The sequence below is a fragment of the Rhagoletis zephyria genome, unplaced genomic scaffold (genome assembly GCF_001687245.7).
Source record: "Rhagoletis zephyria isolate East Lansing unplaced genomic scaffold, Rhagoletis_zephyria_1.1 Rzeph_scaffold_12059, whole genome shotgun sequence".
NCBI lineage: Eukaryota > Metazoa > Arthropoda > Insecta > Diptera > Tephritidae > Rhagoletis > Rhagoletis zephyria.
In genome coordinates, this window is record NW_016169133.1 from 1 (window position 1) to 12,991 (window position 12,991).

The 12,991-nt window shown below is 35.1% G+C and overlaps 1 protein-coding gene across 1 annotated transcript; it reads right to left on the minus strand.

Annotated features, from left to right (window-relative positions):
- Nucleotides 1-691: 691 nt before the first annotated feature.
- On the minus strand, nucleotides 692-12,316 carry LOC108377418 (uncharacterized; the record flags this gene model as incomplete). Its single annotated transcript, XM_017633687.1, has 3 exons — nucleotides 12,194-12,316; nucleotides 10,582-10,872; nucleotides 692-861 (listed from the first exon to the last, which is right to left on the minus strand). Coding segments are annotated over exons 1-3 (584 nt in total), but the record flags the coding sequence as incomplete, so codon positions are not given.
- Between the last annotated feature and the right edge of the window lie 675 nt (nucleotides 12,317-12,991).

Here is a 12,991-nt window from a genome sequence, read left to right on the forward strand (position 1 = left end):
TTCATAAATAAAAATTGTGGGCAAAAAATATGAAATATCAAAATTAAAATAAGTTCAAAAATTCTACGAACAATTTTCCTCAAAAATAATGTAAGTACTTTTTTGGTTCGACACACAGTTTCTGTGAAAATAATTCATAAATATTCGCACTAAATCATTTTTGTTAGCCATTTTAGAACCGCAATTTCTATTTAATTTAATTGTCTTTTACCGTCCGAAAAGAATGCCCCTTATATCCATATATATGTCTGTAGGTATGAATGTATAGGCACATATCTGACATTCTATCTGCAGGCAATCAGCTTTTGTTGTTGCCGCTACTGGCTCCCGCACTGCCCCGATTGTGCGTTAATTATGCATTTGTGAATTTAATTGTCATTTCTGTGTGCATTAGCGGCGCCAAGTGTTACCCAATAGCTACTAAATACACAGTCGAGCGTTAGAGCGATATAGTTATTAAATTTGCCGCGTAACGATTTTACACTCAATTCCATTCAATACCATTGAATTCAATTCCATTCAATACAATTCAGCTCTGCTAAGTCCATTTCAATTAATTTTATTTGTCTAGCTATTTGTGTATTTGCCTAATGCACTGTGCGTTGGCGTGAGTGCTAACGCTTGTGATTTAGTCATCACATTTATTTAGCTAAATCTTTTCGTTTGTATTCTGTATAGTTTGTTTACTTACGTTAGCAGCTGTGTAGTATCGCGTTCGATCTGGAAGAGATTCCGCGATGTGTAGTCATTGAAATTCGATATGGCTTTGCTGATGTCTTTGCTGCCATCGATGACGGCCTGGTTCTTACCCCACGTCTCTATGTACACCACCGATACGCGGGTATTGAGCGTGCGAAAGTACTGTGGAAAAGAAGAAGGGAGACGAAGGTGTTAGTAAATTGCATAACAAATGAAAAGCTTTTTGAGTAAAGTATTTTTTGCAAATAATTAAAACTAAGTTATAATTTTCCATTTTTATATGATGAATAAAGCAATACATTTTCATGAACGCCCTCATAACCAAGTAAGTATAGAAAGGAAAAATATTTATCTCACCGAGTAGATGTAGGTACCTATTTCAGGGGTGTTTTTCTAAGTGGAAATAATGGGCCTCCTGCATAAAAAGTGAACTTAAGCTCAGACTAAAGTTTTGCACTGAAGAAGTCAGCTCAAACTCAAGAATTTGTACTGAAAATCGAGTCGGAGCTTAAATTCACTTCTTGTGAATTAAGCCCAATAAGTTTGACTTTCTCTCACAGACATAAAACAGGTAACAATGCAACCCTGTATGGTTATTAATTCTAGGTCGATCTCTCGATTTTCAAATCCTTCCAAAAAAGCTAAAACTACTTACATACGTATATTGGTGATGTTTCATAAGATGAGGACTGTCTTTAGTTAGTACTGTTCCAAAATATCTTTAAAATAATACAATAAATTTTGGTTTCAAAGCAACTTATCGTTTTATAGGCAGCTTAAAACTTTTTTTTTTGTTTTTTAACTCGAGAAATCTCGCCAGTAAATAGAAACCTACCCCTCGTTTCAGGCTGGCTGAGAAGGAAATAACATAATCCATTTATGGTTGGGTTTATTTTTTGCCTTTTGTTGTAATCTTTTATTTCTTTTGTGAGCTCTAGGCCGAGGGTAAATAAAACAATTAGTCGTCTTATATTTCTTTTTGTTTATTATTTATTGTCGATATTTCGCTTTTAATATAGAGGTATTTTCACGAAACCTTGGTTTTGACTTACCATTGGCATGCTGGCTGCTTGTCATACCAAAATAGAGGGAAAAATACAGCAAAGAGATGAACGGTTTTACGGTCAAAATGATAACGGCGGTGATGAGGGAGAGAAACATACTGATGTTTAGTAAGATCAGACGTGACGGCGATGATGAAAAAGGGAGAGATGGAGTGGCGAAGGGAATTAGAAAGACTGGTTTTTAGTGTCGGCACTTTGTCGGTGGATATCTTTGGTGACGGAGACTGGTGTCAGTACGAGAGTAGGGATGGTAACCGGTAGATGCACCTATTGATCGTCCTGTAGTTCTGGATCCACGGAATGATCGTAATCAGGTTATCATTGTAGATTTGTAATTCCTTTCAATTATGTTGGCTTCTCCATTTACTTTCCTTTCCAAGATCAGATATAATTAATAAGCCTTTTCAGTCCTCCTGAATGTTACATCACGTAAGATAATGTGACGTAGAAAAATCGGTGTTTCTTAAATAACAGAACAAGTTTGCACCATGCGGAACTGATTACCAAACTTCGAACGTAACACCCGTGATAAACCTCCTTAAAACTAGTTAGTGTTGTTAGGTGTTTAGCGATAACCAGCATTGCAATGCCGCCGCAACTTTCTATCTTTTTTAAGTATGTATACTGGAAACAGCGATATTCTATAGATAGTAGAGTCAACAGAACTCCCTCTTGAGATGCGAATTTCTCGAATTCCTCATTTATTTTCCTTATTTTCAGAAGTTTATTTAAAAAAGGCATTGATATATTGCAGAAACCCAATTTATAGAACGTTTTGGCGTTCTGACACCGCCCAGCCTAGTTGACTTTTAGGGTACGAAGCTGAAGATTTTGAGTAGAAGTGGTACTTTTCCCTGATATTTGAACATCCAGGGAAATAAGTCTGCCAGAGGAGCTCAAAAGTTTCCGATCTATTGCTCGAAAATTGGCTGTTCCCTATACTCAGTCTAAACTCCGAGGAAGTTTTTGTCGTCTGATTCCCATTTCAAGATTTTTGTTGAATTAACTGCGTAGTTATTTAAATGTGCGCAGAGACTCTTGTGGCCTTCACTGCATGCGTGTTTAATACATAATTAGCCTTTATGTGAGTGTAGAACAGGACAGTGGTACAACACTAATAGATCAAGTACTGCCAATTTAGTAGCTTTGAAAGAGCGTATGATAAACTACACATGCAATGCTGCAATCACAAATCCATTCATAATACTGTCCACATACATACATACATATACTTATACAAACTTGCGGCACGAGACGCACAGCTTACGCTAACACAAAAGATAACAAAAATGTTTTCATGACGATCGCCAGAGCGACTTGCACGCAGCCAGCCAATGCTTTCATAGTGCACCATAAATACGATGAGGCGGTTTAAGGAAACTTTACTCACATAAAGACGATGCTTAACTAATTACCTAATGAATGCCGACAGTGACTTGAGCAATAAATAAAATGGATTTACCGAAAGTGCTAGACGTACGGCCATGACAGAGAGGATGAGGTAAAGGAGGTGAGGCTTAAAATATGGGTAGCAGAGAGAAACACAATTGCCTTGGGAAGGTAAAACAGGCAGTGAGATAAAAGAAAATAAATGCCGCTATGGGAGAATACATGTACATACATGTATTGTACATCATACAATACTGTATGTGCAATGAGTGACTGATGCATGGATTAGTGACATAGTAAAATAGCAACAAGAACAAATGGAGCTCGTAAGTCGTATCAAGGAAGAAGGAGCACATACACATGCACATATTTTATTCACTGAAGGAAGTAAAGATACGGGTACAGAAAGAATTATAAAGGGCGCTGCAGTGCAAGTTTAGTAAAAACAATTTGTGAGTAGATCTTAAAGAGCGACATTCTGTACGGCAGCAAAAGCAACCAACTTCAAGGCACACTGAGTTTGTATATAACATATGTATGTATGTACGTGTATGACCTATGCGTTGTAGTTTTATTTCAATGCCTATAATTAAGCAAACTCTTTAGGCGGCATGGTCTCCGTAGCGTACGGCAGTGCGTATACGCAACTTCTTGCTTTTTTACTGGAAAATTTTCATTTTCATTATTTTCAAAGCAACGTAATCTTAGCAACTACCTCACGTAATATACGTAACTACATATGTATGTATTTATGTACACTAGGGTGATCCAATAAAAGTAAAGTTGGAATTTTAATGCTCTCACTCAATAGTACTGTTTTATATCGAAAAAATATGCCTTGCTGTCGTTATGAAATCCAAAAATATTTACGCGGTCGCTCAAAGTTTCCCATGTATTTTATATGTGGAAAAAAAATTTTCTTAGACATGCTATACAATCCTTTAAATTGTTTATTTTTCAATCGGCAAACTCTGTTTTTTTCAGTAGACTACAAATAATAATAGCTAATTGTTTATTTAACCATTTTGTATGGGTTTTCCTAATAAATGCAATGGGGGCACCCCTAATAAATTTTTACTTAAAAAAAAAGGTTAAGTAAAAAACTCGGTATTATTCTTCGAAGTATGCTTAAGAGAAACAGAGTTTGCATATTGAAAAATATTCAGTTTCAAGGACATTTTTTTCACCCTTTAAAGTGAATAGCAAATTTTCGGTGCTTTGGGCGACTGCTGAATATTTTTTGTTTAAAAAAACGGGGGTATATTTTTTTTAATAAAATAAAACTAGGGCGTGAGAGCATCAAAATTCCGGCTTTACTTTTCTAAAATGCAATTTCGAACATCCCTAACATACACATATATTTGTAACAGTTTGTAAATAATTAATTTGTAAGAGAAAAAAAACTTGGGCGCACACCTCTGAGTTTAAAGTGTTTTTTTCAAGACGATTTCGAAAATAAAATTAATACATTTCTTTTGGCCGAAGCTGGTGTTTTTACATTGTTCGTGTTATTTTCTGCACTTACAGTCGGATTTTAAAGATTGATATATCGATATTTTTGTATCGAGGCGGATTTTAAAACTCAAGTACCCCGTTGTAGTACTTACGCATCAGATCACAATTTCTACCACCCTAATGTAAGAAAATTAAAGTTCGCTTAACATCATTCAACTTTTGCTAAGGAAGTTTCTTCATTATTTCAGTAAAACTACTTTAAATATTTTTTATTGCCGAATGTTGGTGTCAGCGGAAAATGATTCGACAAAGTTATTTATTTTTTCAAAATTTCCTCGCAAAAATACTTTAAGACCCGGGGGTGTAAGGCGATTTTTGTTTGCTTGCTTCTAAAGTGGTAGGGTCTAATGTACATACTATGCATCTATTTATGTAAGTGTAAATACATTCAATTATTGCCCTTTGCCTTAGCTCTGCAATGCTTTAAAATGATAGATGAATGCTCTTCGCATGCATGCAACCCAAAGCCTTTCAATTAATCTTCATAATTGTAGGCATTGATGATAAAATATTTAAGCCTAGAAAATACAATTAAGTCCAAACAAAAAGCAAGCTCATAAATATTTGCCTGCGTATGGCAACGTTGTGTGCGAATATCTTGGCAAGGCTTCTTATGTAGAGAAATACACACGTATGTACACATGTAAATATGCGCAAATATACTGTATGGATATTATTATATATGAAGTGTTTATCTATTTAGCACTCTGCTATGCGTAAATACATCTAGAAAACATACATATGTGCACTGCATACATTTTAGAATCGAGTTTGGTTTCTAAGAGAAATTTCGAGGGATGTGGAGAATTTCGAAAATAAGCAATTGTGTGCTTGTGTTGTCCTTACAGAGTATTGCGATTTTGTTTTGCTTGAGCTTAATGGTAAAAGCTCGGATAGTTGGGTTCAACTGATTTGATTTTAATTTCATTTTGTTACAAATATATTTGCAAGGGTAGAGCGTTTGTAAAATAAAAAATGTAGCAAAAGAATGTGCTGCAATCAGATGTTGAAATTTTTCTATTAAATATGGGTACTAGCAGATTACTTTTTTTTTAATATCAGACTAAATACATTTTCATTCACTTGTGGAAATATTCTATTTTTTACAAAGTTTTAATAGTCATTGGTTTGGTTAGCTTTCGAACATCACACTTAGGCCTACGGGGTGGACGCCTACAGAGTTGTGAAAACCGTTACTCCTCTTTGAAACAGCTCGTGATATCAGCAAAGCAGTAAGTAATGCAGTAATTTCCTGACATAAATAATACCTAGATCCGTTCGTGTAGCGTCATTTCTGTAAATTTTTCTTTCCATATTGGCTAGTTCTGGTGGACACTAATTTTAGTGAGATAGATTCTTTGACGTAGTGTTCTACTAAACGTTCCAAGTGGGAAAAAATAGGGGAAAAATGGGACAAACTAATTGGGCTGTAGGCTTTTGGACTGAATAATACTTTTCGGTATAAATTATATTTTTGACTCCCTCCTAATCACTTTTTAAGTTTGAGCTGCACTCTATTGATTGTTACCTTCCTATAGGTACGACCTAGAGATTTGTGCGCATGATTAACTCATTGGCCGTTAGCGACTTGAAGAATGTTTATAAGTAAATCTTTTGTTAAAATTTTCTGCATGCGATAATCTGGAATTCACCGGCATGATTATGCCTAGCCTTAAGTGAAATCTAAATAATAAAACAGGACTTTGCGTGGCCTACGAAATTGCCACTGTAAACGAGCGTCAGCTTTGAGACTTTAATTTAATTGGAAATTTCATTCTACTAATGAAAAACCACCTAAATACATATATACAACAAAATACAATATTCAATTAAATTACAACATCACCGCATATGATTGATGTGACAGCAAACTGATAACTGCGTGCCGAAGACTGTGAGCTCAGCTTAGTGGTAATTGTTGTACACTTGTTGCGTTCAGTTTTGTCTGCACTTACTAGCCTTCTGATAAGTTGCCATTCTATTATTATGGGATAAAAACGAAATATACGCTATTGTTGCAAGGTCACTAACCAAAAGACAATGTCACAAATAATAGGATTCATAACATTCATACAGGCGCAAATGCCTGACAGTATGTATGTAGGTACATATGTATGTGTTTTTAGTTGGAAATTATCGGCTTCTGCAAATAAGTACATATATGTACATACATATAACCACATACGCTGCATGAGACAATGAAACAATAGTTTGTTGTAGAAATAATTTGGAGCTGCATGCACTGGCTATATGTTAATCGAATGATTGAAGTATGTGTACATGCATACGTACGTTTAATCTACATAATTTTAAGAGTGCGTTTACAATACTAGCTTGGAGTTGAAATTTTCATTTTCTAGGGATTTTCTGTCCTTAAAATGCCAGATTCGAGTGAGTTTTTGTGCTTTTGCCCACATAAATAAAACGCTCTTAAGCTGCGAATACAACTAAATATGCACTTCAACTCAATTCACCTCCAAGCGGACATTCTAAGCATTTCTAAATACGTTTGCTTGTGTGCGTCGTACAATTATACGTGTAAATGGCCATAGGAGCCAGAGGAGCGGTCGGAATGTAGAGACTAATTACTTATTGATCCAGCGGTCAGGTAAATATTATTTTGGCTTTGGGGGGCAAATTTTAGGGCTGTGTGCAAAAGCGTAAATACATACATGCTTGGATCTCTGTGTGTTGTTGGAAATTAATTTAAGGCGCGCTATGTTGTGCTTCGCCTTTCAGCCCACAAGGAACTGTTTACTTAGAAGAATGGCTTTTGGCTGCTGTAGATAAATGCGTGCCTCAATGCGATTATACATTAAGTGCTTTATGAACTATTGTGCGTCAAATCAATTAGAATAGTATTAAGTGCAGAGCTTTGCATGAATTCAAAAGGATGCGGTTCTTGGAATACCTCCAAGAAATGTTTAACATAAATAAAAAAAAAACGTTTATAGATATCCAGACAAGAATTTTTAAGCAAAAAACCAAATCGACTTCAATTCTCATATAAAAATTTCAGAGCCATGGTCCAAATTAATATGGGACCACTTCGAAGGTACCACCTTTTCTTTAATAACAAAGAATTATAAAAATCGGTTAGCGTGGTCCAAAGTTATAAGGTAACATACATAAAAAAAATATTCCGACAAATTGCTACCCTCCTCCTTTTTTGAAGTCGGTTAAAAAGCAGGTGGAAAATGGTTTGCAAAAACCAAGTCAATCACCTTAGTCAGTAGTAGGATGTGCCACCACTAATTCATTTTATCTTAAACGCTGGCAGTAAATTTTAAAACTTCTTAGCTTTCCATTCAGTTATTTATAGCAACCAAAGGCAGCGTGAAATTGCGTACTTGCAAGCATTTGTTAAAATAGCTTTGCGAATTTTCCACCTCTACACTTCTAATTTCGTACACTTGACAAACATTTTCTGCACAGGCGCTTCTTTTGTGCGCTGAGTTCATCTAATTTGCTTTGAGTTCTAAATACAAACAGCCACTAGAGTCAAAACTAAATTTTTATACTTCCAAAGTACGCCATCTTAAGTATTAAAGACGCTGTCTAATTTCAATTTAAAAAAAAAATCAGTTACTAAAAGAGGAGACAAAATTTGTTGAATAGCACAAAGTGCAGCGCTGAAGAGCCGAATTATTTTTGCAGTCATAAGGACAGTGAGTGCAGGACAAATATAAAAGAAATGAAAATTTATTTGAAAAAGCAAGCTGCAAAAATGGTGGCAACTGAAAGGGCACAAAGGACAAGCATTACTCTACTGGCTTTCGTTTCATAGATTATTTCATTTCGCCAGCGCATATCTACAGCATTGACACAGGATCACAGTCGTATATATGTATGTATGTATGTATGTATGTATGTATGTATGCATTTGGCAAACAAGGCGGTCTGTTAAGCAGAATGCAGTCGAATATGGTTTGCAAGGTAACAAGGCGCTCGAATGCGACAGTTTATAGCTTTTTACGTAAAAGGCAGCCAACAGTTATGCAGCTGCATACTCGTGGTCTAGCAAGATTTGTGGGCAACCGCAAAATTGCTTTTCTGAAGATTTGTGCGTGATGCTTTGGGTTTCTTTTTGTTCGATCTTGGATTAGACTGCTGAGTGCGCCACACTCAAATCATTTGGAGATTAGAGACACATGCCACGCTGGATGTTATTGAAGCCATATTTTTGTTTAAGTCGGCGAGCGGTAGAGTTGCCAGCTATTTAAGAAATTCGTTTTGGAAAGTAAATACTTATGTGTGTCTCAAAAAGTTAGTAATTCCTCGAACTTTTGCTCAGCCATTGTTTACATTTGTATTTAAGGCATACAGTATGAGTTAAGAGGGGAGCAAAAAACAGGTTGGCGTGCGATATAATTACTCGCCTGTCAACTTAAAAGAATGCTTTACGAATACGTCTGGTGAAGACTGAGTGGCTGAGAAAATGCTCAGTTACCATATTTCGACCCAGGGATTGTTTTTCTGTAAGAAATTCTCTAGAATTTAATCAGATTCAGTTTTTGTGCATATGGACTGTTAGGCATTGAAAATGTAATTTTAAAATTTTTTCCATGAAATTTCGCAACATTTTGAAAAAATTCTGTGTTAAGGACTTTAACTGTTAACTCAATAACATCCTGGAATTTCGTCCTTCTAACTTTATTAGCTTAAAAAATTACCTATTCGTCCTTGTGAATCCAAAAAAATACATTTTTTTTTTAATTCTAAAGAAATTTCCTTCTTTCCTTCCTTCCTTTTATTTGGTACCCATATTTTTATTCTACAATGCATTGCATTTTTTAAATGAGTTTTGGAATTAATCATATCTCTGAAATTACAAAAGTTCTTTAAAATAAATCCTGACGTCGAGGAGAAAAAATAAAAACCCCACTTTAAATAAAAAAGTAGTATTTTATGGTAGGAGAGCATCTCAAACAATCTAGAAGAAATTTTTTCGATTTACGTCATTGAAAATTAATGAATATCTAAATCGCGGCACTAATTCCGGGATCCCGGATTTGTGATAACGACATCCCGACAATCCCGTGATCGTAAAAAGCCAAAAAATTAACATCCCTAATACATATGAGCTGAGCTGCAAATAATGTTGCTCATACGCCATGTGTGCACGGGATTGGTCATGAAAAAATATAAGAAAATAATAACAATTGATAATGCGAAAATGTTTAGTCGTAGCGAAGTAGGTACTTACCACTGCAATTATGTAGCAGCGAATGCTAATTGTCAATATTTTTAGTCATTTACAAATTTTTTCTGTCAAATTTATTTGAGAGCGGCACACCTAAAAATTGTGACAGATTTCTGAAACGGGTCTGACGGGTTTTGTCAAATCACAAATCCACAAAAAAAATTGATTATTGAATTGAAAGTTTTATCAAATCCTAAATAGTGGGGCGTATTCTTGTTTTCGTACGAATCGAAAATCATGAAATTTTCCTATCATTTTCTATACAAAAATTTCAAATTTTCGATTCGTACGAAATCCAGAATATGCCGCAATATAAATTTGTTATTTGTTTGAAGAATCAAGTGATGAATGAAACTTATGCTTGATTTGATTCGTTGGACAAATAAAAAATAAAATTTATTTGTGATTTGTTTCGCCGGCAACTAAAAAAAATATTTGTGATTTCATTCATCGACCAAATAAAGAAAATAATTTTTATTTGCGATTTGATAAGCGGAGTAAATCAATTTGATTCGTGATTTTCCAACTAAAAAAATAAATTCTTTTTATGGAAGGCAAGCAAATTTTCGATTTTTCCAATGTAAATCAAATCACATATATTTTTTTATTTGTCGGACGAATCAAATAAAAAATCCAATAGATTTCCTAATTAAAAGCGGATTCAAAATCAACCCAATTTTGTATAGATATTCTCCCTTCTCCTTCACTTACCAAATCGGCAATGTTCGCCACCTGTATGGCGTCGTGTATGACCTCGGCACGTGTACTGCCATTGCGCTTCTCGAACATCGCTTTGTCCACTATGATGGCGGTTTCGATGTATTTAGTCGCCTCGCGTACATCGCGCTTATATCGGCCCGCACCATTCGGATGAATTTCATCGATGACACCCGCTGAAAGATGTTTCGTGCGCCGCGATATGCGCCACGAATCTAAATTACCCGAATTGGCGCATCCTTTATTGGCTTTAGTGCGTGCCTCAAATATCACATGCGGATGTTTCTGCTGAAACGAATTGGAAAGAAGGTATGAGAGGAGAGCACAGTTGTGGAAAGAAAAATATTTAAAATGCTAAGAACTGGGAATTGAATGGGGGAAAGGAGGCAACTGGTTTTCGATAACAAACTATGAAAAACTCATAGATCTATGTATGTGTAAAACGTAAAATTTACAAAGAAGGAGAAACTAAATTAAAAACAAAATAAAACAGAGTTGAAAATGCTGAAAAAAATCATACAAAAATGCTAGCAATATTTTTTCCTACTACTTAATTAGCTTTTGGGCCAATTTCCAAAAATAGTTTGGCCCTAAAATCACCTGACTCCAATAAAAAATCTACAAAATACCGTCTCTTCTCCAACAAAAATTCAAATTTGAATATCAACGCGAAAAAATTTCAGTTTCCGCCAACTTTTACGATTTATTCCAGGCACATTTGCGCTACAAGCGCTTGTGGTGCGTGCCACTTAGGAGTCATGCCCAGCAGCGCATTTGTTACACGTGTGTATGTTGGAGTGTATCTACTTACATACATACATATGTATGTCTACAGCTTTGTTGAGGATCAAATGTTGGCAGAGTGATGCTCGCGCCGCCCGCGCCAAGTGTGAACTTTTGGTGTCAAATTTGGCAGCGAACGCGTCAGTGACTACTAAAGCGCGCTTACATTCACACGCAATACAAGCATATGTATGTATGTATGTATACACCCACATGAAAAACTTATGCACATATATACATGTTTGTTCTAAAGTGCTGTTAGACGTGGCAATATTTGTGCTTTTTTTACGTATTTTGCCAGAAAGTCTTTTCGCTGATTTGCAGCAAACACTTTCGGAAATAAATATACGGAAAGTTAATTTTTCGGAAATAAAAATTGTTTCCGAAAGCCACTTTACGCATGCAAGATGTAGCTGCAAACACTTTTGAAAATTCTTGAATTTGACAAACTTTTCAAAAAGACTTGCACTTGCCACGCCTAACAGCTAACCTATAGTTACGCGTTAGAAACGTCGCTTCAGGGCATTCGTTTTGTGGGAGTTTTGTCGCTGCCTCGTTGCTATGGGGTGTTGTACCAGCCAAATTAATCGCTGTTCGACAATGTTGCGGTCGCCACCTACGCCTTTTGGTGAAGCTTGATTTTATCTTTTTTTGCTTGGCTGCTCTAACCAATTCATCAAAGGATTTTTGTGCTTCTGTTTTTGTTGTTTTTGCTGTTAACACCAAATTCAATTTTAACTACTAACACTTAGGAATGTATGTATGTATGTATGTATGTATGTATGCTCAAATATTGGCATTCTGTTTCTATGGATTCAATCACCACGCCCATCTTATGTTGCTGTTTCATAATGAGCAACAGTTCGTTGAGCAGCCAGTTGCTGCTGCTGCTGCTATTGCGGCAACATATTTTGGCATTGACGACAGCGTAAAGAGATGTGTACATTCAAGCGTATGTACCTACAAACATGCGTATGTATACAGTGATGGGCAAACAAGTAGGGACGTGACCTTTTAATAAGTTTTGGCTTTATTACTCTTGCTTCCTTAATATATTTTATTTTTAGTTTTGAAAGTATGTCTCCTTCTTATCTAACAAAAACAATGTAAGTCAAAATTACAAACTTCGTGCTTATAAAAAGTCGAAGAATTTAAACAAACGTTCATCAAAATTTCAAACTTTTTATTTAGAAATTTTGGGATGCATTTTTATATATTCAAATACGCTTTATACCACGCTATAATGTGTTTCTTTTTTTTTTTGCTTATTACTATTCATTATTATACAAATAAACAAAATTTCACCCGCAACATAAAATACAGAGTTTTTCTGATGTGTATTAATATATTAATGCAATACATATATATTTAATATGATTTCAATTAATTGTAAAAAGGTTGAACAGATACTGAAAATGTAATTTTAATGAATTTTTTTTATCCTAACTGATGGAGTTAGACCAACGAATTTTGTTCATGTACATATTAGTGCTAATAAGACAATTTTATTTATTAATTATAATTATTGGAATTTTTAATAATTTTCAAGGATAACATTTTAAAAGGACATGTTCGTGCTTCTTATAAAAAAATTTTTTTCTTTCATTTGGTAGCCATATTC